Source organism: Mauremys mutica, chromosome 1 (genome assembly GCF_020497125.1).
Source record: "Mauremys mutica isolate MM-2020 ecotype Southern chromosome 1, ASM2049712v1, whole genome shotgun sequence".
In the NCBI taxonomy this organism is placed as follows: Eukaryota; Metazoa; Chordata; order Testudines; family Geoemydidae; genus Mauremys; species Mauremys mutica.
Genome location: NC_059072.1, coordinates 92,241,483 through 92,268,108, shown reverse-complemented (window position 1 = coordinate 92,268,108; position 26,626 = coordinate 92,241,483). Strand labels below are relative to the sequence as shown.

At 50.3% G+C, this 26,626-nt stretch overlaps 1 protein-coding gene across 2 annotated transcripts; it reads left to right on the top strand.

The window, feature by feature from the left end:
- The first annotated feature begins 58 nt into the window (after nucleotides 1-58).
- Nucleotides 59-26,425, top strand: L3MBTL2 (L3MBTL histone methyl-lysine binding protein 2). Of its 2 annotated transcripts, none has more exons than XM_044984268.1 (17): nucleotides 59-217; nucleotides 5,169-5,451; nucleotides 5,763-5,896; nucleotides 6,252-6,375; nucleotides 6,485-6,564; nucleotides 11,721-11,838; nucleotides 12,250-12,384; nucleotides 14,124-14,212; nucleotides 15,917-16,148; nucleotides 17,200-17,279; nucleotides 18,782-18,886; nucleotides 20,313-20,460; nucleotides 21,161-21,243; nucleotides 21,959-22,193; nucleotides 22,990-23,055; nucleotides 24,111-24,233; nucleotides 24,971-26,425. In XM_044984268.1, the coding sequence occupies exons 1-17, from the start codon at nucleotides 191-193 to the stop codon at nucleotides 25,078-25,080; spliced, it is 2,172 nt and encodes a 723-aa protein (XP_044840203.1). In that variant the 5' UTR covers nucleotides 59-190; the 3' UTR covers nucleotides 25,081-26,425. The 2 variants fall into 2 exon arrangements, with proteins under 2 accessions (XP_044840203.1, XP_044840198.1); XM_044984263.1 differs by lacking the exon at nucleotides 59-217 and adding an exon at nucleotides 3,968-4,192.
- The last annotated feature ends 201 nt before the right edge of the window (nucleotides 26,426-26,626 follow it).

The window sequence follows — 26,626 nt, the reverse complement described above, 5'->3', positions numbered from 1 at the left end:
GTTAAGCAATCTCTCCGGGGATTGGCCCGGAGGAAGGGGCCAATAGGCTTTTCCGGTACATGGGGGACGGTGAAGCTAACGCGCTCATGGCTGGCGTGTGACGTCCTGCCGGGGGCGGGGCCTGATCAGCGAAGGCAGCATGTGCCCGGCGGCGGCGGCCCCCAGCTGTTAGCTGGGCCGGGCGGGAGCCATGGAGCAGGAGCAGGAGCGGGGCGAGGTGAGCGGCGGGGTCCCTGGGGGCCGGACACTGGCCCTAGGCGGGGCAGAGAGATGCTGCAGCCTCCGATCCCTTTGCCTTCCCCGGGATCCGCCACCGGACACGGGAGCTCCGGCCTCCCGCTGCGGGGCTCCGGGGACCCTGCGCTGCAGCACGGTGGGTCTCACCCGGCGTTACAGCGGCGAGGCGAGACGCCGCCATCCAGAGCCCTGCTCCGCCATCCAGAGCCCTGCTCCGCCCAGGGGAGTGGCTGGGAAGCCCGCCCCGTCCCAAGGGGACCCCGGCCAGCCCGCCGCAGCAGGGTGGGGACGTACGTAGCCAACGGGGCTGGGCAGCCAGGGGAGGATCCTTCGCAGAGAGTCCCCTGAATTCTGTTTGTAAAAGGGCCTGGTTTGTGGTGCGGTAACGGGCTCGCACCTGCCTGTGGGTAGATAAGGCTCCTTCAGTCGAGGTAACGCCATCAGTGGTGCCTGGCTGCTTGGGGCTGGGGTGTAGTCGCTGAGCCCCTGGACTTCTTCGCTGCCGGCTTTTGGCTCTGGCCCATGCCCAGGGCTGCGAACAATATCCTGTTTTCATAGAATATCAGGGTTGGAAGGGACCCAGCTCAAAGCAGGGCTAATCCTCAACTTTTTTTTTCTTGCCCCAGATCCCTAAATGGCCCCCTCAAGGATTGAGCTCCCAACCCTGGGTTTAGTGGGCAATGTTCAGGTTCGATGGGAGCAGCTGGAAGCCCCCTGTTCTTTAATGGGAGTTGGAATCTGTTTACACGAGGACCGGACCGACCCTTTTCACTGTGTCCCAGTATTTGTCTGGCTGCTCTTGTTTTGAGGAGGGAGGAAGAGGGAAAGCAATATGGAGTGCAGGGATTGGAGACTGAAGGGTATCTCTTGCCCTAAAAGTTTATGCTACTGCATTACCACCTGGGAGCAGTAAAGGACTGGTGACCTTGAAGTAACCAGTCAACCTCCAGTGCGACTGCTGTATTGCTGATCCTTCCTTGCTTTGTGCCTCTGGGACCTGATCTCTCCGTATACCTCCACTGTGGTATTTCTGATCTCCTCCTCTCCATCCTTCTGCCACCCCTCACCATGCACTACCTCCTGGAGGCTGATGCTTTGCTGCAGTTGCATGATTTCTTAGGAACAACTTATCCCCTAACTTCCTTCATCTCTATCAAAAGCCCAGTTCAAACCTCCTCTTACCCTATGTTCTTGCAGTCATCAGGGCTGGCTCTACGTTTTTTTGCCTCCCCAAGCAAACCCCCCCCCTTTTTTTTGGCTTTTACTCATGTTTGCACAGCCTCTGATTTGCGTCATTTTCCACTCTGCAGCAGTGGCTGGTGATGGCTCTTTAACCTCATTCCAATGGCATCTCTGAGATTCAAAAGAAAGATGGGGCTTGTATTCGTTACTTGGTTTACTGGGGGCAACTTGTCTTATTAAAGGAGAATCTCTTTTGCATTTGCTCTTCTTTCAGCGCATGCCCTTCCAACTTCACTTCCCACCCAGACTGGAAGCGAGATCAGAGAGTTTTACTCCTTGAAGTCTAAAAACCACGACTGTTTCTTTCCCCTGCTTCTCTCTCCTTTCGGTAAAAGGCTCCCGGTGTTTTTTTCTTTCCCCTTAATTGGAAGGAATGTCCCCTGACCCCCCAGTCCCTGCTTTCCCATCACCACCCTCCTTCCAGTGACCTGCTCCTGTAGCGAATGCCTCACGTCTAGGGTCAGAAAATATCCTACAAATCAAAAGGGAAGTGGGGGCACGGTTAGGGCAATGGGGTCTGAGGGTGCCACTCAGTCTGTCCCAGAGCCATGAAAAAACCTCACCTGGAAAGTTCAGCTCCTAAATCTCTCTCTCTCCTCTTCCCCAACACTAGCGGGGTTTGCAGCCAAGCAGCTGTGAATTACGCTTAATGCTGGGGATGTTTTTTTGTTTGTTGTTTTACCGCTGCTAGACAATAATCCGCACGAGTTACTGGATGCTCTTTTGCTTGCAGGGCTGCTCTTAAAGGCGCTTGGGTTTGGTTTGCAGCTCTGATCGCTCTGCAGAAAGACCAAAAGAAAGCAGTGGTTGATCCTCAGCTGGTGCGAATTGACATTGACTTCAGCTCTGACCATTCCCACCATCTGAGGAGCTGCCCCCAAAGGTATTTCTCAGCTACACCTAGCAAGAGTGACATGGGTCGAGACTCTGTCCGCCACCCGAGGCCCCGATCCTGCTCTCATGAGAGAAGTCAGCACAGAACCTTGTTGATCCCTACATGACACTGTCGGATTGGGTTCCTGCACGACTGGCTGGTCGGGGGAGTCCCAACAGGTGTAAACAGCAGCCTGCCCCAGGCCGAGACTGAGTTTTCTCTCTGTTGACATCCAAGGAGCTCTCCCACATGGTGACATCCCCGCTAAGTGAGCTGCGGTTGCTTCGCACACCGCTTTCATAGCGGTTAACAGGGCAATTGTTTGCAGGACCAAGTGACCCGCTCTTAAAACCCCCCATAGACCACATCCAACTACATAACCTTCCTTCCCTAGATTCTGCCCTGCTGGATGGGCAGGGGAGGACAAAACCCTGCATTAGCGGGGTCCTTTTCCTCATTCTCCCCTGATCTAGCACCTGCAATGAAGACATGGCTGCGAAGTGCCAGGGGGGATAGGCTCCAGCCCTGCGCCTTTCCATGCAGCCCTGCAAAGCACGTGCCCCTGGCAGATCTTGTATTCGTTTGGATGTGCCCGCACAGGAGAGGGAGAGAGAGCCAGTTGTCAGACAACCCAGCGCCTCACGTCTTTCCTGTGACAAGGGCAGCACCTGCTTGTCTCTCCAGGCCGCTGCTTGGCAGAGGGGCTGTGTTCAGGTGGGAGCATGTGTGGGTCCGTGGTTGCAAGTCAGTGCCATGGACAGCAGCTCGGGAAAGTGCTTGGTTCCCAGACAAGCAAACACTGGGAAGAAAGAATGCGCGGGGGGAGTTAGCCTGGTCTTAACTCACCTCATTGTTTCCAGAGTAGCATGGAATGAGCCCAGGATGGCGGTCTGGTGTCACCTTTGTCAGGAGTGTGTTTGAGTCTGACAGTTACGTTCATGTGAGTCTGCTTCTCCCAAAGCCAGCTGGGTGGAAGCATCAGGGTGCTGAAGAAATACAGAGACAGAGAAAGAGGGTGCCTCTCCTGGCAAAGTGCCCTTATGCCCCGTCCCTCTGACCATTCATTGTTTCTTTAGAGTCAGTTCTTCTTTTGATACTACTCTGTCAGATCAGGTGCCTTTGGCTTGGGCAGCCTGCTGCAGCCATACAGAGCGATTGGGGGAATGGGGCTCCAGCGATGATGGTGGGGCGGAAATGGGGCTGGCTACATCACCCTGACCCTCTGTGTATGCTGCCTATTTGTATGGACAGGTCCCCCTAGGTTTCCCTAGGAGCGCCCGGTCTGGAATCTCTCTCTCCAACCAGACACACGAGCATGAAATATCCTGAACTCTGTTAGCCTTGCCAAGTTCCAGGCCATGTTCGCTTAGAGGACAGAGTCGATGCACATGGGATCTAGCTGTCACGTTGAACTTCACTCTGGAGATCCATAAACCAGCTATTTGATCTCTCCCGTCAGGTGCCTTACTGCGTTCTTGCATTATAAGCCATTGCAGTTACAAGATATCCCAGTGAAGGGGCCCTGCATTGGCTGACACGTCTGTGCTAGCCCCTATATGCTCTCCTCTTTGCAGATGTGCTGGCCCCTTGCACACCCCCGAAATTCAGGATTGAGGGCTTCTGAGCTTGATGCAAACTGGTGAGCTTGGAAACAGTACCGATTTCCGTTTAAACCCTACATGGATTCGAGCCCAGAGAGGCAAACCTGATTGGAAACTGAGGTCTGCGTTCGGAGAGGTTCTTGATTTCAGCTCCATTGGGATTTTGAGAGTGGCCCTGCAAACCCTTCCTATCCTGAGTGATCCTTACCCCACAAATTGTTCCACCGGAGCCAGTGAGGTCAGTCCCATTAGTAAGGATGGCAAGATCTTAAGGAGAATTAGATGTTGCAGACGTTTGTCTGGTCCAGCCCCGGGCTCTGTTCCCAGCACCTGAGCTGCTCCTAGCTTTACATGCACCCAGCTTCTCTTTTCTACCGGGCAATTGTACAGTAAACCCCGTGAATCTCACATAAGCACATGGGCCAGTTCTCTTTTCCTTACAACACCCAAAAGCCTCAACGCCTGGGAAGAGGATGGTCGGAATGCCGCCCCTGGAAATGTGCCGCCTCAAGCACGTGCTTGTTTTGCTGGTGCCTAGAGCGGGTCCTGGCAGTCATCAACCCTTCTTGTCTTGCTTTGTTCACTGTCCCTTTACCCTCTTGCTCCTCCTTACTAACAATCCCATAGTGCTGTAGCAGCTTCAGGTCTGGACACAGTCATGAACAACTCATGATGAAATTAAATCTTACGCTGTTTCATTCATACAGATCTGTCTGTTCAAGGTTTAATATGTGATAATGAGACTTGTCCTGTTTCACTGCCACTGCATCTCCTGGGCCAAATTTAGCCCTGACGTAAGGCAGTGCAGTTGTTCCTTAGGAATTGCGTCTCCTTGTTTGAGGACTGAATTTGATCCCTGAGTCCCAGGCTTTATTGGGGAGTGTTGGGGTGGCATGGAATTCAGTGACTGAAGCTGAAATGTCTCCTCTGGGTTAGGCATGTCAGTGCCTTGCCACGCTGCACAGAAATATCCAGTGCTGCCAGTGAACAGGTTCAACTACTGGGAAGAAGAATGGATGAAGGGACATGTTCTCTACTCCCCTCCCCCCCCCCACAACTTTTTGCTACCCTCTCCCCCTAATATGGCTGTAGGTCTCCTACACCAGGTTTCCCCTCCCTAAGCCTTGTGGGACAACCCTGCGGTGCTGAGGCCTGGCTTACTGCATAAGGGTATATTGAAAATCTTGGGTCTGAATAGTTGTTCTCTCCGCTAGTTGTCTCCCTTCTGCCACAAGACGTCCCCCTTGGAGCGGATGGAGGAGGAGGAGGACGACGATGAGGAGGAGGAGGACGACGACGACGACTTGGACTTGTTTGGGGGTTATGATAGCTTCCGGGGTTTCAACAGCAGCATGGGCAGTGACAGCAGCTCCTGCCTGGATGAGTCTAGTGATAATGATGTGGCAGATCGTGAAGCTGGGGAGCTGCCCACCTCCCCTCTGCCGCTACATCCGCCCACTACAGGCCGATTGATGGAGGACAGCGGCTCTGAGCCAGGTACCATATGCTCTGCATGCAACAAAGAGGCACAATAGCTGATTAGAAACTGATATGGACCCATTTGAAAGCAGTACAGTGCTTCAGGATATGGTGGTGGTTTAGCTTAATACTCATGCCCTGGGAGTGGAACTGCCCAGTGATTGTGTTCTGTGCTCTCTGAGCTCTGTCAAGAGGCTCTCAGGGCTCTGCTGGGGCTAGTCAAATTAGTTACACTTCCCAGCACTGTAGCATTGCAAGGGCCAAGCCCAGGCCAGCAGGGTTAATGCTGTACCCTCAGCTCTCATTCTGTGCATCTTCCTCTCCCCCAGCTGTGTGTGAAATGTGTGGGATCGTGGGCACAAGGGAAGCTTTCTTTTCGAAGACCAAACGCTTCTGCAGTGTCTCCTGCTCCAGGAGCTACTCCTCAAACTCCAAGAAAGCCAGCATCCTGGCAAGGCTGCAGGTGAGTGACACCCACCCGGTGGCCTCTGAAATCAAAGTGGGAGTAGCCTGTAGGGGGAAGTGTCAACCATCTGCGGATAAGCCTCCAGCAAGTGCGGTCTACTCCTTATTGGTGCCTCCCTCCCTTCCTTGAGGGGCACTAGGGCATATTAAGGGTCCTGCTCTCTGTATGGGTGGGAAAAGATGAGGAGGGCAGAACTGCACTGTATCCATGGTGTTTCTGGCTCTCCATGGCCCAGTGAGTGTAGAAGAATGTCATGACCTCTGAAATCCTTCAGCCAGAGATAGGGAGGTGAGTCTGCACCTTGCCCTGTGCCTCTGGATCCCAACCTCCTCCTCTTTTTATGCTTCCACAGGGCAAACCACCTACGAAGAAGGCTAAAGTCCTGCACAAGGCAGCATGGTCTGCCAAAATTGGGGCATTCCTCCATTCCCAGGGGACAGGGCAACTGGCAGATGGAACGCTGACCGGCCAAGATGGTAAGTGCAGGTTGGGGTGGAGAAGAAGGAGCAGCTGTGCATTAGACAGGCTGTGTATCCTCTTCAGAACCAGCTCACCTTGACACCGTTCTCTTGTGTCCTCCTGCAGCCCTTGTCCTGGGCTTTGACTGGGGAAAGTACCTGCAGGATCATGGTTACAAGGCTGCCCCCGTCAGCTGCTTCAAACACGTGAGTTCTCCTTACGTTCCGTGCCTTTCTGCCGGGGTGTAGTGTGTCCTGTCACCTGGGCTTCTTGGCTTCTTCCTGCATGCATGAGATGAGTGAGAGAGAGGTTTGGAAGCCACATGGTATAGAAGAGCTTGATATCAGACTCTGTCTCTGCCTCCTGAGAGGGAGGGAATCTGAGCCTTGCTGGTCATGCTGGAATCCTGTGGAGGGAAATGGGCAGGGATCTTGGTGTTATCTGAGATAGCAATGTCATTGAATGGCATCAGCCATTCACAGCTGTAACCAGTTCCAGCCACTATGACTTGGGGCCTGGGGAGCTGGGGCATGGGAGGGAAGTGGGACTCTGTCCTCCCAAGTTGTGCTGGAGGGAACCCCAAACTCTTTAGAAATAGAAACTGTCTCTGTCTGTCTTCCCTCTATCCCCACGTGAGCTGTAGGTGGTTTTTCGCACAATGCCTTTAGTTTCTCTGGTATTACTTTGTTCTTCTCACTCCACGGTCATGTCGTGGACTAGAGGAAATGGCTGTGCTCTCTGCCATGATGTCCCCCTAGCATACACGTAGCACACATCACATCCAGACACAGTGCTACTGGCAGTGCACCAAGGCCACAGTCATATGGATTAGCTTGCTTTGAGCGAAGCTAGCAGCCACTGGCTCTCTGCTATGCCAGTCTCCATCAAGACGGCCATTGTGGATGGCACTTGCCTGTTGTCTTAGCCCTGCTGATGCCAGTGGTCTTCCCAATAATTATCTCCATCACACTTGTCATTGCCTGTAAGATCCACGTTCTGCTGTGTAAGGCTCTAGTTGGCTGGAATCCACCTGCCCATATAAGTAGCATCGCACACACCATTACTATGGAGCTCTGTATTCTCACAGCGAGCAACATCATCTGCTTCTGCAACCCAGCTAATTCTATTGCCAGCATGTCTCAGAGGAGACCATCTTACAAGGTTGCTGCCACAGGCCTGGGGCTGATGTGTGGTCGATGATGCCTGTCCGGGGAAAGGAAGAGGTCCCTGGCCAGCTCAGCCTGGTTTAGTGTATAACTTGGCAACTGAGTTCAGACTGGCCGAGGTGGACATTGCTTGGAGTGCCAGATGGTGCTGTGAGGAGGTGGAGGCAGGGAAGATCTAGTATGAACGGTTCAGAACACCCTTCCACTCTGCCTGATTTGCTACTAACTAGCATGGAGGCAACATGCAGTGCTTTGTTGAGTGGACTCTAAGGAGAACTCTTAGAAGGGCAGTAGATCCATGGCCTAGCAGGACAAGGAGCTGGACTGGAGCAGCTGGTTGCATTGCCAGCTTCCCACCATGCCAGTTTTCAGGAATCCTGGATCTGGAGAAGACAGCCAAGCTGAGTTGGCAGGACTAGGAATTGGGAGATATGGGGCCCTGTACAGCAGCAGGTATGCACCTTCTTACTGTTTTATGTACTGATTGGGGAAGTGGGGAGGTTGATTTCACAGGGGTAGGGGAAAGTGTCTTCTGGATGCTGTCATTGGTGTATGTAAAAGGGCAGTTATAACCTTGCATGAGGGTGGAAATACCCATTTTTTTTTCCCCCTTCCCTTATTCTAACAGTCTCCACCCACATGCCTCTGAAGCTCTTGCCAAATCCCTCATCAGCTCAGCTGTTTTGGTTGCTCTGTCACCTCCCAGGCTCTCTACCTGTTTGTGCCCCTCCTTCCTTTTGGCTCATAGGCCACTGTACCCAGTCAAGGTGGAAATGCCTGCATTGGCCTGCACAGCGCCTGGCCGAGCCACACTATGTGGCTGGACTCAACTTGGCAGATCCTTGGGGAGATTGCAGTGTAAAAAGTCTTAAAAACGAGACTTTTTTATTGCAGGAAACTACTGGCTGGGCACAATGGCCACAACATTCATGTGAGATAATATCTGTCTGCCCCATTTGCAGTGCAGGCTGTCTAACCAGATTGCTGCCTCTATCTGCCTGCAATTTCCCATCAGTCTGCCTTCCTGTTAAAAACATGGAAAACACTCAGGCATATTTTATTGGCAAAGGGGTAAGCAAACAAAGTACAGCCCATAGGTTTAGGATACAATAATTGCACTGCCTATTCCTGACTGTCTGTCTGACATGCAGTAAAATCCTCTACATTTATCAGACACCCATTAGTCTTGGCCCTTGGCTTTTCCCATACCTGGAACATTTTATTTGGAAAATCTCTGAGCAGATCCTTCAATCTTCTCATCAAGTATTAGGGCAATGATAGTTTCCCTCCTCCCCCACAAAAGCTCTCACAAAGCTTGATCTCCTCTCATCTGTGTGAACCACTACTCCAAACTTACCAGCTTTCTCCCTAGCTCACTAAAATGGCTTCTTTCCCTTGACAGGAGCCCTGTAAAGAGATGGTTTGCAGGATCCTTTTTGGCCCACAATAAGGATGCTCACAGACATGTCCAGGATCCTTTTTGGCCCACAGTAAGGATGGCCCACAACATGTGTTGACAGACATGCCCTGGTTGAGTTAAACTAGTGCAAGCCGCATGTGTGGACACTGCCAGTTCTAAAGTGATGTATCTGTAAGCCAGGGTAAAATGGATTTTAGGAGTGTCCACACAGAATTGCACTGAATTAACGGGAAGGTGCGATTTTAAGCAGATTCGGTTAACCTGGTGCAATTTTGTGTGTAGGCCAGAGAGCGAAGCTACCTTTCCTAATTCAGTTAGGATCATTCCTTGCTCTTCTCCCTCTATCCTATTAAGTAGCATCTTCACCCTCCCTTATTCCTAGAAGTGATGTGTGAATACCAGTGCTCTGTCCTTACTTTGTTCTTGGACTAGAGATGGCATCTTGCAGGAAGGAACTAGAGTTTGAAACTGAAGTGAAATTCTTACTTTTATCATATTTGGTTGGTATATTGGATGTGCTGTTGCTTTGGCTGTTAACTCTCCATTTCAGTGACCATTGCACCAGTATAGACCTCCCAGAGCAGGCTGGGGGGAAGCTGGTCAGATCCACTAGGGTGAAAAAGTTCACAGACCGTGGGGACCAGAAGAAGAGCTGACAAGACGTGTTCTGAATTCATGTATGAGTTTGAGAAGGTGGTTAAAATGAGGTTTCCTATGAGAGACAAGGGAAGGTTCTGCCAGGAGGACAGGAAAATGAAGCAGAGCTCTTTCTGGAATGAGAAGTGCAAATGGAAGAGATGGTTCCCAAAGAAAACACCAAATAAACTGGTTCAGGAGAAAATGGCTGCTACATTGACCCAACATTAGGCCTCCTGGCCAAGGCTACAGTGTAAATGTGACTCCAACAAATCACCCAGTGTGATCTGTTGCACTGTGCTGTTATGTCTGACTCTTGCAGCTGGCCTATAGCCTTTGGGGTTCAAGAAAAATATTCTTGGATAAGAGAGCCTCTGGCTGACTTAGACAGCCCCCCTCCTCTTCTTTAATTGTAATACTGCACTGAATTATTCCTCTCTACAATTCCCTCCCCATACCACATCGCTCACCCAAGTGGGAGTTCTATACATGCATACAAACAAGGATGTGCTCCCTCCAATGTTGCATAACATCTCTTAATTGCAGCTGTTGGCCCATCAGTACACCCCCCATGCTTTCCGCCATAAACTTCCACATGGTACATGTGAAGGGCCTAAACCTGTCACCCTTACATTGACTAGTATCTGCCCTGAAAATAATGGGGCTACTACCGTTGAAAGCTGCTAATCAAGGTGGCAGAGCTGAGATCTAGGCTAAGGGGCTAATGACTATAGATCACTTCTGCCACTGAGGGAGAAACTGAACCCCAGTGCAGCGGAGTCCTAGTGCAAAAACTGAATTCTCACTATCCATTAGCACTTAGAACCTCTCTGTGCGTCCACCTTCAATCTCGTATTTCACCATTTGCATGCAGTACTAATATAAATAACCATTTCAAATGGAGCAGTGTGCCTGGTCAGCTGCCTGTAGCTTGTAGTAAATTCTGCATCTTGGCTACATTGTTCGTAGAAGTCATCTCCCTTGGTTTCACATGTTATGCAGTAAACAGATGGTATAATTGCTATGCTTGTCCCTGTGCTGTCATTGCAGGTCAGTGGGTATCTCTGCCTTGCCCTCAGCCCCCCTCCCCAAAAACTCATTCTACCATCTTCCTGCTAAATATATAGCTGAAATGGCATCCTCTGAGTGAGAGTGACTAGGAAGTGGTTTTGTTAGCCATGGTAAAAATAGCTATGCACTTAGGATCACACTGGGGGTGGAGACACCATTCATGTCAATATTTTTATTATGGGAATAATTCTCCCTCCCTCTGGTCCATTTTTAAACTCTAGAATTTTTCCATATTGTGGCATCGTGTGCTTTGGGTGGCCTTCCTATGTGCGTGTTCAGGTACCTGCTGTGCTGCTCCACTGGGGCTGGTGTCGCCATGAGGCAGTGCTCCTCTGATGTACTTGTGGGAGAAGAAGGGACACGTGAGTTCTATTGATAGCTCCTAAACCGTTTGGAAATGGTAATACTTCAAGTCCTTCAGTGATTTCTGTCACACTGGCCACCTTGCGCACGTACCCCTACATCACTATACTGCCACGTGTGCAGCCCATGAAATAGCAACCATAATAGTAGCACCTATTGTGGTCTTTGTGACCTCAAACTGGTGTCCAGTTGCCGGGTGATTGTCTGGGGTAGCCAGCTTCCATGGGGCAATTGCCTTTTTTTTTCTTTTCCTTCTTCTCATGGTGATTAGCACTCTTGTCCTAATGGACTGGCACTGCAGGGTCACAGTTAGCTCACCAGAGGTATGGAAAACTCTTCTTTCTCATTCTGAAGTTATGCAGTCACTGCTGCTTGTCCCAGAGCCAGAGAACAACTTGGTGGCGTCAGTCTTGTTATGATCTGGATGCTAAAGCCATCTTTGGATTTCAAAGTCAATACCCCATTGGGATGAACTGAACAGTTCAGAACTTACTGTTTCAGGCTGTGTGCAGGCTTACGAAGGCAACTGTGTCTCATTATGCTGGGTTCATGTTGTCATAGGTTCCCTTTACAGCCCTAACGGCTAGAAATTTGGAGCACAGCTCTGTGAGCAAGAGGCAGATTGTGTCTGCAAAGTATATGCAGCCTGGGTCATAATTACCATTCCCTTCTCTCCTCTCCCTTCATTTCTGCCCCAATCTTGCAGGTGCCGCTGTTTGAGCAGTGGGAGGATGTGATGAAAGGGATGAAGGTGGAGGTGTTGAATAGTGATGCTGTGCTCCCCAGCCGGGTGTACTGGATCGCTTCTGTCATCCAGATAGCAGGTAGGTCTCTGAGAGGCTTATCAGTAACTGAGAAGGATTGGCGATAATCGAGGAATGTTTAAAAGCGCTAAATCTATCTGGCCTGGCCATATGACAACTTAACAGGGCTATGGGAGCCATCCAGGGGTCTTCAAAAGGGGGAAATCCCAAGAGGGAGAAGAGTTGTTTAGGAGCAATAGATAGAACCTAAACAAAGGTAAAGTGGCAGGACTTGTGGAAAGACCTAGTGTTGCTGAGCTCCATTAAGCTGTGCTAGTCTTCCAAGGGTAGTGGTGGAAGTCCTTTCACTTGTGTCACTTGAAGCTAATTTTCATGTAGTGCTGGAGAATGTATTGTAGGGAACAAAGTAACCAGAGCAGAGAAACAGTCAAGATTGAATGCATCTCTTCCCTTTCTCATTGTCTCCTGCAGGATACAGGGCGCTGTTGCGCTACGAAGGCTTTGAGAATGACTCCAGCCATGACTTTTGGTGCAACCTGGGCACAGTGGACATTCACCCCATCGGCTGGTGTGCCATCAACAGCAAAATCCTGGTACCCCCACAGAGTGAGTGCCTGTCTAGTGCCATGCTGTGAGAGGAGGTGCCAGTGTTTAATTCCGCATGTAACAGTCTTGGTTTCTCTCCTAGTTCAGTCCTGTGGTGTCATGTTAGTAACGCTTGGGAATGCAGATCTGCTGCAGTCTTCTGTTATAAAGTGTCCGTTTCTCTTGGTCCTCAGAAGGCAGCTCCTTGCATTGCTCTCTCTGCAACTCCCTCTCATTGACTAGGAGTGGTGCTGGAAGGTGATGGGAAGAACTGTGTCTATCTATCCTCAAGCAGAAAGCTCACTAGAGGTGCTGGTGAAAGAGGAGAATTCTGGCATGCTGGGGAGGAAGGGGGCGGTTAAATGCTACTTACATAGTTTGAAATTGACATATCTTGATTTACACTTCTTACTCGGATGATTTCCATTTCCACAACCTATTCCAGCCTTCTCCCCTGGCCCCTATGACCTTGGAACAATTTACCAAGGCTCAGCGTGGATTCTCCATCCCTGATCATCTTTAAATCAAGACTGGATGTTTTTCTAAACTATCTCCTCTAGGAATTATTTTGGGGAAGTTCTACGGCCTGTGTTATACATGAGGTCAGACTAGAGCAGAGGTTCTCAGCCAGGGATACGTATACCCCTGGGGGTATGCAGAGGTCTTCCAAGGGGTACACCAATTTATCTAGTTGCCTAGTTTTACAACAGGCTACATAAAAAGCACTAGCAAAGTCAGTACAAACTAAAATTTCATACAGACAATGACTTGTTTATACTGCTCTATATTCTATACACTGAAATGTAAGTACAAGATTTATATTCAAATTCATTTATTTTATAATTACATGGTAAAAATGAGAGAGTCAGCAATTTGTCAGTACTAATGTGGCTGTCACACTTTTGTATTTTTATGTCTGATTTTGTAAGCAAGTTTAAGTGAAGTGAAACTTGAGGTATGCAAGAAAAATCAGACTCCTGAAAAGGGGTGATCTGGAAAGGATGAGAGCCACTGGACTAGAGGATCATAATGGTCCCTTTTTGGCTTTGGAATCTATGAATCTATACAGCCTCATGTCCCAAATTAGGCCCTGGTCCGACAATCATATCAGCATGGACAGACTCTTGCTCCCAAGTGGTGCCCCTTTGAAATCAGTGGGGCCCTGCATGGATGCACAGGTTCATGTGTGTCAATCCAGTTGCAGGCCTGGGATCTTAGTTTGTAAGTTTTCCAAGGCACATGTCTTCTAGCTCAGTATCCCACCTCCAACTGGCATTTGGGTTGAAGGGATTTCCTTTGATCCATTCTAAATTTGGTGCCTTTTAATTTTCATCAAGTGTTCCCTGGTTCTTGTGTTAGGGGCTGACTGACCTCCTCTGTACCAGCCACTACTCTCCTGCCATTTCGTTCTATGTTTATACACTTAGCACAATGGGATCCTGATCTGTACTGTGGCCCCTTGGTGCAAAGATAATAGAATAATAACTAATTTTCTTCTGCTTTCTATGCCAAATGGTTGCAAAGCCCCCCGAGCTCATCAGAAACCTGACATTCTGCTGGTATATAGCTGCAGTGTGGCTGTGAATGTGTGTGAGTGAAAGACTAGTGATCATTAGTGTATCTGAATGGAAAGAACATCTTGAATTTAGACCAGCAGTTCCTGAAAAGGTGGGAACGGGTCAAATGCATTGTTAACTTTGTACCCTCATGAAAGTGCAACGGGCAAGTAACATGAACTGTTATTCTCTGTTCCTGCACAGCCATCCATGCCAAGTACACAGACTGGAGGGGGTACCTCATGAAAAGGCTGGTGGGAGCAAGGACCATCCCTGTGGATTTCCACATTAAGGTAAAGCGGAAGGTTCTACCATCCATCCAGCTTACGGGGGGGAGACAGCACTGTCAGGGGAATCTCTCTCTCTTGGTTCAAGCTCTGTTCACCTCTCCTGTTGCTCATTGGCACTGGGAGGGAGAACAAATACAGTGCAGGGTGCGGGAGGGCATTTTCCTTTAAGGGCTGCCTGACATACCTGGAAGGTAGGACAGAATGCTCCTTTGGCAGTGCGGGTTCCTTTGACCCAGTCAGCCTGTCTGCTTCTCTTTCAGGACATGGACAGGGCTTAAAAGGATGTTCTTAAACAGTTGAGGCCCAAAATATTGGTGTGGGTTTTGTTTTCCTTTGTGCGCGCGCACAAAAGCAAATCCTGCTATTAAATGTGAATTGTTTTATTTCAGTGAATGAGCTGTTTGTTTTGAATAGAAACCCTCTTCACTTTTGGAAGCACAACAACATGCTGGGGAATGAGAGAGACCAAACTGACTAGACTAGCGTCACTGGCTCTCCTGAAATGCACAGAGTCAGTAGCACTGGGTGTGAAAAGTCATTTAGATCTTGATAGTTCGGCAGATTTTTTCTTAATAATCTGAAGGGATGTTAGTAGATGCAACTCCAGTCAGAGTTGAGCGAGAAGGCAGGCTCCCCCTGCTGGCAAATTTTGAAAAGTTTATTTCTAAATTTCTGATAGGGAAAATAATCCCATGAAATGGCAGGCAGAAAAAGAACTTGATGGGATTCACTTATCTGCAGGATTCAGGATAGTCAGGGACATTGAACTGGAGACACTGAACTAGAGTCTCCCATAGTTTCTGAGGCGGTTGTGATTACAATGAAGCTGTTTGTTCATGGGATAATCTGTCAGACCCACTGAGCCGTGGTGGAGACAAGCTCTGGGGAGAGTTGCCACTGACTAAGGGTAGAGTTGGTAGTGAAGTGCTAGAGAGAGACTGGAGTGTTACCGTGTCCAAGGCTTTTCCAGACATAAGTACTTTTTCTCCTCACACCCAAGTCTGGAGAAAAACTTCTACAAGGCACATGTGGGGTTGTGTCCCCATAGGGATGTTGCTAATGTGTGTTTTGCCACATGGCACTAGATCTCTCTGAGACCCTGGGCTCTGATATACCATGGTGATAGGGACTTTACAAATGCCTTTGAACATTCTCAAGGATAGGTTGGATTGGGCCCGATCAAAATTTGGGAGTCCCCCAAAGGAAAACCAGGGGGATGCAGGTGAGTCAGTATAAAATCCCTTAGTCAGTCTGTACAAGTGCTCCAGGATAGTGGTGGGGTTGGAGGGTGTTGCTGGAGGTTCAGTCTTTCTAGGAAGTGTGAAACAAAGGGCCTGATCCCACTCCTCTTAAAGTAACTGAGAGACTCCAATAAGTTTCTGACCAGAGGTGGCTATGGAAGACCTTATGGCCACCTTAACCGGAAGTGAGGTGTGAGCCTGGCCCAGTTTGGGTTGGAGGAGTTACATTCTGCCAAACTATAATTTTCACAGGGATTTCACTAGGACTGGTTATTCAGCCCTTCTTATCCCCAGTTGTGCAGCAGCACGGTCTCTGAATGGCTGCTGTGTCCCTCTCTCAAGGTGTCTCTTCGTCCCAGCTCTGACATGCAGCCAAGTGATCAGGGTGCATGTGGAGAGGGTCATGTTGCGTAAAGCGTTTGGGAACGAAGGACTCTGAGAGATCCTGTTTTTGTCATCCCCGCAGATGGCGGAGAACATGAAGTACCCATTCCGTCAGGGCATGCGGGTGGAGGTAGTGGACAAGACCCACGTGTCTCGGACGCGCATGGCAGTAGTGGACACGGTGATTGGTGGCCGGCTGAGGCTCCTCTATGAGGATGGGGATAGCGATGATGACTTCTGGTGCCATATGTGGAGCACTCTGATCCACCCAGTGGGCTGGTCACGTAGGGTGGGTCACAACATGAAGAAGACAGGTACAAATCCATGTGGCCTTTCTCAGGACTCTCCCAGCCTGCTGTCTATTGGTTGGTCCCAGAGAGACACTGACACAAGATAAGAGTTGACCCTAGTCCTGGGTTTTCATGGAATGGTTCTGATTCTGACAAGGCCATCCCATGTCCTGCAAGCTGGGCCAGCTGTGATTAAAATCACATCACCTGCTTCTAGCCGTAGCAGACCAGTGGTTCTGTCTGCCCATGTAACCTACCCTCTAGTATCCATTATGAGATGTTGTGAAGGCCAAACAACCTAGTGTAATGCACTTGGCCAAATACGCTCTGCTGCATGTCACCAGTACAAGTGTAATTTCTTATTTGATTCCCCAAGAGACAGTCAGTTTCTCCCCCTGAAGTGTGATATGCTGTACCTTTATGTTAGCCTGCATAGTTACAGATGTTATTAATGGCTATACGTTTATTGAGCTTTATGTGACAAAGCTTGCTGGCCCCTATAAGTGCAGGTGACGTTAGGTCACCTCTTTCTGGGGCTTGGCCTCTTAAGGAGAGGAATTTGTGGGCAATATAGTTCCCCGGGGGAGTCCAGAGACCAAGAGGCATCATATGCCCTTGGATTACTCTTCCCATCAGTTCCTAGAATTCTTATTATTATTAAGAGGCAGCCTAGCAGCACCCACTCCTAAAGGGGCCAGCATGCTTTGTTATGCTTTAAAAAAGAAATCCAGGTTCAGTGTAGGTGTCCTTCCCTTTCTCCTGCTGACCCCCCAGAGCACATCTCTGCCTAGTTATCATATATTGTGTCTAGAAGTTTATATCAGTGATAAATCTACCTCCTTGGAGTTCAAGGGACCCTTGATTTCCATAATACAGAACATGGTAATACAAAGGGACTGATCCATTTTCCCTTTGTAATTTTGAACATCCCCTTCCAGCTCCCTCTGCCTAGCTGGTGCCTTCCGGTTTCTTATCGCTGCTGACCTCTGATCAGATGGTGACTTAGCAGGGCTCCCCCTCTGTCACAGGAGAGCTCTCATTTCTGCTTCTCTTTCTTGTTTCCCTCCCCTGGCAGAAGAAAAGCGCAGTGACATGGCGAACCATCCCACCTTCCGGAAGATCTACTGTGACGCCGTCCCCTACCTCTTCAAGAAGGTAGGAGAGCTCAGCTCTCGCACCTTGAGACTGCCATAGCAAAGAGGAGTGTTAGAAAAGGAGCAGGAGAACCCAGAGGCGGGTTGAGTAAATGGGCTTCTTTATTGCAGTACTTGTTCCCCTGGACCCAGTTGTTGAATACGCCCTGAATTAGTCGCATCACACTCCTTTTATCTAAGTTACCTACATTCACTACAACGCCCCTCATTGAGTAATATGAATGCCCATATAGTGAATATTAATAGCTATATACTGAATATAATTATCCCTGCCCCTGTTTACTGCTTACAGCATTAAGCATATTCTACAGACATTTTTACCTTGAGGATACTTTTTTTTTTTCTTCAGTATTTGCAGCCACAAGTTCCCTTAATCAGCTGTTCTCAGGGAAGGGAGGAAGGGGCCATGACCCCGAGCTCGTTTATGTAGCTGGGAAAGGAAGGGAAGGGGAGGGAACACTGCTTTACACAGAGAGTAGCCCTTAGATCCCCACATTCCTTATGCAGCTGCAGTGCTTATCCTTAACAAGCAGAAGGGAAGGGAGAGGGGTAGCACTTTATCTATCAAGTGCAGAAACAGGGCCTGCCTGTGCCTCTATGCCCTAATACCATGTCAGCACACCAGCGGAAACCGCTACCTAAGGAAACTCTAGGTAAGAGGAAACTCTACCTAAGCCTTACATATCCCAACAAGAGGATCGGGGGGAAGCGTTGCCAGGAGATGGTGGGACCCATCCTGCACTTCCGCACTGCTCTTTGGACGCTAACCCATGTAGATGCTGAGCTCTCTTCTCCCTCGCAACAGCAGAGCAGTGTCTGGCCCACAGAACTCAGCATGGTGGGCTTGTTTGGGGCTGGGATGAGGGGGCTCACTTGCCCTGAGGCTTTCCTTGCTGTTGGGCTGGGGGGGATGTTTGAGGCTGGGGTGGGGACGTGGTCAGGAGCAGGAGAGGACGTTTGCTCATTCAAGGTCAGGATGGAGGGACTCGAGGCTGCAGGCAGGACTACGGGCTCGGTTGGGGAGAGGGCTTGTGCGGGGATCGGGTTGGGGGAGGTGTTCCTGCACTTAGATCGGGGGATGGATGCACAGTAGTCGTCAGCCAAGGGTGGAAGGGGATGCTAACACGAGGGAGGTCTGAGGGAGGTCAGGTCAGAGGCTTGTGTGGTACAGAGGCTAGACTGGAAGGAAGGGCTTGCTCCATGGGAGGGCGGGAGGCTTGTTGGCTCTGGGTTGGGATGGCATTGGGGTGGCTGGCTCTGATTTTTATGGGTTTTTTGTTCCTTTGGGCTTAGTTTGCCTCTGTTTGTTTTTTAATCAAATTAGCACCTTCCTCCCTCCCACCCCCCCTCGTGTTTCAGTCATTTGGTTTTCTGCTTTAGGGCGACCTTCCCCTTCTTCCACCCTGCTGTGCCCCTCCGGGTCTTTGAATCCCCTTTGCACTCAGAGAGAGGCCAGGGTCCTGACGGTGACTCCCAGTTTCTTTTTCCCCATGGTCTGTTTAGGTGCGGGCTGTTTACGCTGAGGGTGGCTGGTTTGAGGAAGGCATGAAATTGGAAGCTATTGACCCCCTGAATCTGGGCAACATTTGCGTGGCTACTGTGTGCAAGGTAACCTGGGCTGAGAGGGGACAGAGCCTACAGCATTGCTTAGCGACACCCAGTCGAAGCCTGTGACATCCGAGCCTCTGCTCAGCATCCTTAGAGGGCAGGACGAGGTATGGGGCTTGTGAGAGAGGAGTCAGGGCTCCTGTTCTGGTAGGGTTCTGAGGGAATGAAGCAGCAGGGAAGGAGGTTGGGTTGGGGCACTTGTTCAAGGGCCAGCAGGCTGCCGGCGGCTTCAGCAATGGGGCACTCAAGGCTCGGGTCAGTTTACAGATGTGTTTATGCTGCCTGAGGACAAGTGTACTTGCCTGCAGCTGGTTGAGTTCCTTGCCAGTGCAGCACATGTGCTATGCATTTTTCCCATATCCTCTGCCCCTGGATAATCAGAAGGGAGGATCTGCTTTCCCAGAAAACCTCAGCAGCTCCTGGAGGGTGTCAGCGCAGCATACAGAGCGTGGCTTTGAGGAGTAAAGGGATGTAGGGAGTGTTAGGGGGAAGGGCTGTGTGTATTCCTACGTTCTGCATGGCCTGGCTTCCCAGTCTTGCTTTCCCTCCCATCACTCCACGCTCCCTGTGGAGCGCCTTGCATCACTTAGCAGGGCGATGGGATCCCGGGGAGCCTTTTCCTTCTCTAGACTCTGTAGTCCACTTTGCGTAACTTGAGAGGCAGCATCACCGGGGGCTTCCAGTTCTCTCCCAGAAAATCGTCTCCCTGCACAACCCAGAAGGGAGGGACTTGAAGCAAAAGGTTGACGAGAGATTACAGGGGGGCTCTTTATTTGTCCAGAAATGTTCCCCTGAATTCATGTCTGGCGCTGGCCATTTTGAGGGATTGGAACTGTAGGAACGAATAGGGGACTTTGTTAGCTCCCGCATCATGTCCACCTGCTATATTTTATAGGCTAAGCCGGGTCAGGCCTGGTTGGTGATTGGATGGGGACTCCCAAGGCACAGCGGGGAGTGATGGTGGTGAGTCGATGGGTTGTGCTGTTCCCTCTTGAGTCAGTAGTGAACCAGTGACCCATCACTGCCTCGCGGGGGCTCTGTGCTGCTGGAGGAGGCACTGTCCTTTGAGATGGAAAACGGTAGCTCCTAACCATTTAAGGTTATGGCACTTTTCACAAGAGTGTTTGACATCAGCCCTGTGTGCCTGTCAAATTCCATTCCAGGTCACTAGGCCCTGCTGACTTAAAACTCCTGCTGCAGTTTCAGCTGGAGAAGCTACCGTTCCTCCATCTGAGATACAACATTTTAGTGTGTTGCTGTGCATTGTTTAGCACCTACCATGCTCCACCCCAGAGGTGGCTGCATTTCACTAGTGGGGGCATGATCCTCCGATAAACAAACCACAGAGGTCTTGGGGCTCTTTCAGGATGAAAGGCTTTAGAGCAAGCTGAGCTGCTCTTCTCATGCCCTCCCCTTGTGTTGTCAGGTCCTGCTGGATGGTTATCTCATGATCGGCATTGATGGGGCAGCATCTGAAGATGGCTCTGATTGGTTCTGTTACCATGCCTCCTCACATGCCATCTTCCCTGTCAACTTCTGCCAGAAGAACAACATTGACCTGACCCCTCCAAAAGGTGAGACTCTGAAACCTCTCACCCCCACCCTGAACTCTAAGGTCACTGGGTTACACCTCTCCTTAGGGCACATGATGACTTAAATGTGGCTCAGGCTGACCAAAATTGTGGGGCCCAGGCCTGCTTGCTTCTTTTTTGAAGAGTCGGGGTTGGTGAGGTTGCAACGGCTGATCCATTCAAGCTGGCCTTACTCTCACATCTTGCTCCAAAGAATGTTTAGTATTCGATGGCTCCTAATCTGAAATAAAATCAAAGTCTGGTCTGAATTTGCCTTCTCTGTCACTGCCAGCGGATTCTAGACCCCCCTGGGTTGTCTGATCCAGAAAATGAGGGTGGTCTCCTGCTTTCAACACTGCCCTTGACATTCCTGGTGGCAGGAGAGAGATTATGCCTAGTCATGTGTTTTAAAGTCCATTTCCTCCTGCATATGGTGATTGACAGGGGCAGTTTAATTTCAGCTGAGTCCCTGTTGGATACGTTCATCCACATCTCAAAGCTATTGCACCGCTTGATGCTGTTCCCAATCTGTGCTTAGCAAATCTGTGCATTGGCAGAACGGTGCAGTTCCTCTTATCCTTTGAGCTGCATCCTGGAAGTGTCAGGGGGATAGTTGTGCAGCCTTGTGAGCTGCTGCTCCTTCCTTGCACTGTCTCTGTCTTTCTGCCGGCTCTTATGCTCTGTGATCTTTCTACTTTTGCAGGGTATGATGCAAAGAATTTCAATTGGACAAGTTACCTGGAAAAGACCAAATCAAAAGCTGTGCCAGTGCGGCTCTTCAACATGGTGAGCTGGGAGGGGAGCAAGGCAGACACACCAGCTTGGACCCAGCATGCTGGGAGGAGCAAACACACCATGGGAGTTTCTGAGCTGGGCTGTTCTGGGAGGTTTCGCTCCCGTCAGTGGATGTCCTGAGTTCTTTCCCATAGGCTCAACAAGTAAGGCACTTGGTGGCTGATGATGACAGCGGGTGCTGTCTTGCTCTGAATTTCATAATGGAATGAGCTTTTGATTAGGGCGACTTGCGTTTCTTTAAAGCCCACATGGATCTCCAAGCTCATCACAGATTGTCCATACAGGGATCAGTCTCTTCACTGAAATACAGCTCTCTCTGGGATGGGGAGGCAGGAGTCATTCCACACCAGCATCATGGCGTCATGGGATAATGCCACACTTGTCTCACCTCCTCAGTCCCCATGACTATGCTGGCTCATGGGGCTCAGACGGACGTCCTTCGAACCCTGCAAAACTGTACCCCCTGGTTTAGCATCTGGCCTCTCTGTGGTCAGGCTGAGCTTTTCTGGGGATTGGGCCTGTTTGTATGGGGGTAGCTGAAGTCCCCCGTAGGTGGTATGATATGGACTTTGTTGAGAGAAACCAAAGAGGCATCACTGTGTTCTGTCTCTCTTTCCTGAGCTACAGGCATAATCACACTGGAGTATTTGCATTAGGACTTGGGATTGGCCTGGATGTGACTGGGTTGGGTTTTCCCTCTTCCCAGGACTGCCCAAACCATGGCTTCAAGGCCGGCATGAAGCTGGAAGCAGTGGATTTGATGGAGCCCCGACTCATCTGCGTGGCCACCGTAAAGCGTGTGGTCCACCGCCTCCTCAGCATCCACTTTGATGGCTGGGACAGCGAGTATGACCAGTGGGTGGACTGTGAGTCACCAGATATCTATGCTGTAGGCTGGTGTGAGCTGACGGGCTACCAGCTGCAGCCACCAGTGGCCCCAGGTTGGTGAACACTGATTGGTTCTTCTGCCCTGATCGTGGTGATGCTGAATTTGGTGGCAGGTTTCTGACCCACTGCTTTGCACGTCCTCTTCTGTGACTTGTGGGGAAGAGAAACCGTCTCCATAGTCCCACATGGACTCCATACCACGCCCCTCACCCCCCACCCCACCCACCCCCAGCCTGGAGCCAGGTCTGCGTGGTGAGGAGAGAAGACTGGCAGTGTGAGGTGGATTTTAGCGTCCCTTGTTTTCCATCCCATCAACTAATGGTGGGTTGCTCCTGCTGAAATGGGGCATCACACGGGCACTTCCATGCCCCCCTCTAGCTGTACTCTCCCTCTTTCCTTCAAGTACAGCCTTACCCCCACCCAACAGCAGGTGCAGCTCTGCCCTCTCCCTTTCCCAGGCCCTGTGATGTCCTAATGCCCTCAATCTCCAGGATAAGGGTGAACCTCACATGAGTGTCACTCCTCTCTTCAACTAGTGGGGGCTGCCACTGCTATGCTTCATATCCCTTCCTTCCATCCCAGAATCGCTAGCCTCATCCCTGCACTGCCCCGTCTTCCCTGGTGTACCACTGTGTCCCCAGCTATGCCCAACCTGTCCTGCTCACCTCACATCCATGCACCTAGCAGCACCACTATAACCAGCTCTTCCCTCTGCTTTTGTGGCAGGCTGGCTCAGGGAGAGGGAGTGGGCTGGTGGATGTGGGTCTTGTATCTGCCTTATAACGTGGCATCCCAGTTATCTGCTGGTGATGGAGCCCAGCTTTCATTTCCCTCTTGTCTTGATGACAGAGCCCACGTCGCCAGTGAAAGTCAAGGAGGTGCCGAAGAAGAAGAAGAAACCCTATGGAAAGAAAAGTGAGTGACAGTTTGATTAGCTTCGCCTCCACAGCGCCCTCCTCTTCCCCCATTGGCTGGAAACTGTTAAAAGAACCCTCTCAGGTGTGACTCTCCGCAGGCAGGAGAGGGGCCTTTCCTGACTCTGGATACACTTAGCCCAGTGTGTGTTTATAGCTTCATTATTCCTCTTTGCATCTCGTCATGCTGCTCTTGTTGAGCAGAGACCTGGGCACTGTGTGCGGGGAGAATGCTAAGCTGTGTCTGTTGGCTCTAGACTAGGACTGCCTGCCTCTGAGAACGCTTCCAGGTGACTGACACATTCATCGGCAACGTGCAGCTTCCCTGTTGTCCGTGGATATGACGGGGAGCTTGGTCTGGGTAGCTGGAATCAGTCCGTGATGTGAGCTTCTAACAATTAGTTAGGAGACGAGGATGGTTATGGTGATGGATAAGAAGCTAGTGGGCTCAGACCATGTGGGTGGGTGGGAGAGAGAGAGAGAGAGAAAGAGAACCTAAAATCAACAACCCCACAGTGCTAGGTGCTGTACAAAAATAGTAAATGACATTTCCTGTCCCACAGAGCTTATAGTCTAAAAGGCCATAATGCCCTAACTAACAAAATTACACAGACACCAAATACAGGGTCACCCTGCCAGTTTTTCAGGATCTAGGCCTTGAGCATTAAGCAAAGCACTTAACTGAGCTCAGTGGGCCTGCTCAGGTGCTTAAGTGCTTTGCTGAACCAGAGCCTTAATGTGTAAGGACTTCAGCTCGATATTTAGGATGATGGGAAGAGTGGTTATTATAGCCATCTTCCACTGCCTCTCTTCAGAGTGTGTTTATGTGGAGTGCGGGGAGTTAACCCCTGCAGAGGCTCCCCACCACTTCAGAGCGAGCAGCGACTTGGGAGTGTGTCTGATTGGGAGAAATATGACCGTCCAGCCAATCAGAATGTGTTTTGCTGGTCGAGTGTGCTTAGCCCCGCCCTGTGACGCCTCTGCCCCAGGGAGGTTGAACACGGTGTTTAGTAAAAGGACAGATTTCCCCAACGCTCTTTATTCTTCTTTGTTAAGGGAAAAAGATGTCTGCCAAAACCCGGTCCCTCAAGCAGGCAGCCAAGAAACCAGCTGGCCCAAAAGCAAAGCGCGAAGCAAAAGCTGCAAGCAAGGCCTTACTGGAGCCAGCACCTGATGAGAGTAAGGAGAGGGAGTCGCTCCTGCCTGCAGCCCCTCCCCTACATGCTGGGTGCCATTAGCAATCCTGTGGCCTGCTCCCCTTCCTAACAGACATGGCATGGGGTCCCTATGGCCTGGGCTGGGGAGACAGCACAGCCAAGACTTAACTGTCTCTTCCACAGAAAAGGTTCTGGGGGTTTGCATAACTCCATGGCAATGAAAGCCAAGGGTTAGCACAGCCCCAGCATACACAGAGCAGCCTCTAAACAGAGGAACTGACTGCTGCATAATGCTGAGAGTCTTTGAGACATGCCTCACTGCTGGGTCCCTCATCGGCCTCAGCAGGTCCCGGTGAGGATGCGTTTGACTGTGTGAGAGAGTGAGAATTTCTCCCCAGAGAAAGGTCCCAGAATGACACAGCTGCTTCTGGAGGTTGACGTGCCCTGTTTAGTCCCAGAACAGGTACAGCACCCAGAGCATAGGCTGCCACTGCCCTGGAGGGATGAGATGGGAGGTCACTCTGTGTTCTGCTCCTTTCTTGGTCTCTGCTGAGGCTGCCAGTAAGAGGGGCCAATTGGACTGGTATTTATATGTGACGTGGGCACCTGCTTGCTGGGAAATGGGACTGATGGGACCCCGCCAAAGCATTTGTCACTGGGTGTCCGTATGAACAGAGTTGGCCCTATGGAGCTGTTGACACTAACTGTTAATGAAGCTTTCTGGGTGGACTGATTTATCCTCTTTCCGTCTCTCAATAGTTATCACTGTGCAAGTGAAAGAGGAAACTATCGACCCGTCAGCAGTGGAATTCAGAGCCCCAGAGCTTCCTATTCTGATAAGCAGCATAAAGCAGGAGGTAGAGGACTAATCCCTGATCCCTCAGGTGGGATCTCCTGGCCCTGAGCAAGGATGTTCACTGCACTCTGGGGAAGCCCCGAGTAAAGCTGTGCAGGACACAAGGAGGGGTGTCGTTCCTTTGGACTGAGCACTCCCAAAATGTGTCAGAACTCCCTTTTATCATTACAAAAGAACAATCCGCAGTGCCTGCAAGCTCCATTTAGGGGTGGTTGTTTTTTTAAACCCCAGGTCACAGCTTCCAGAAAAGGCACCAACCTCTGAAAGCAATACAGCTCATACTTAGCTGAAGGGCTGGAGTCCTGAGGGTGGATTTCTGAGTCTGGGAAATCCTATTAGCCCACAGACATGACTCTTTCTGAGCTCTGTAGGAAGCTGCTGCTGCTGCATTGTGGAGAATGCTAGCATTTCAGGCTGGTGTCTGGAGCCTGCAAACTGTGATCTCAGAAGCATCGAAGTTGCAGAATCACAACCACTGTGTGCGGTCTCCGGGGGAGCAAGTAAATCAGGAACATGGCTGCTGTCGCTAGGGGAACAACCATGATGTGCTGCTCATCCCTCTCTCTCATCCTCTCTGTGACATGGACATGGAATCAGAGGGCTCTAGAGAGCAGCTGGGAAATGGCGGAGATAGAAAACAAGTTACCGGAGGGAATCACTCTTGGTTTTACTCATAAATTAATTTTTTCACCTGCTGTGAGATGAGCTAAATCTTATCCAGCCAGAAGAAGACAGCACGGTGTTTATGTTGGCTTTTCCCCACTCCAAGACACACAATACTGCTAGATTATCATTATATTTCTACAATCCCGAGTAAATTCCCCCAATCAAATGTACCATAACGATCTGTAAATAAAATGTAAGAGAAAGTCAAAGACTTGCCTGTTGGTTTCGGGAACAGCAAAATGCCTGCTCCGATCAAGAGGTGAGAGGGGAAGTCCTGAACACGAAAGCAATAAGGAGGGTGTGGGTATGGTGGTTGTATCGTAGCCCTCATGTACCCACCTCTGCTTGTTTGTAAGATCTGCAAAGAGCAAGTGCCAGCTGCTAGCAACATGTCACAGTGGGGGAGGCTTCTTGTCAGCTGCTCTGGTAGAATTACTTTCTAGGACTCTGCCAGGGTCCCCAAGTCAAGCCCTCAATCTTGGCGACATGAAAGACGTGCATGTACACCCATCAAATGGAGCTGCCAGCTAGGATGGGAGTGAGTGTAGAGGAGGTGTCATAACTATACAGGGAAGGGTAACAACCCTCCTGTGTACAATTCTGTAAAATCCCTCCTGGCCAGAGGCACCAAAATCCTTTTACCTGTAAAGGGTTAAGAAGCTCAGGTAACCTGGCTGACGCTTGATCCAAAGGACCAATAAGGGGACAAGATGCTTTCAAATTTGGGGGGGAGGGGAAGGCTTTTATTTGTGCTCTTTGTTTTGGTGGTGTTCGCTCTTGGGACTAAGAGGAACCGGACATCAATCCATGTTCTCCAAATCTTTCCGCACAAGTCTCTCCTATTTCAAACTTTTGTAAGTAACAGCCAGGTGCAAGGTGTGTGTGTTTTATCT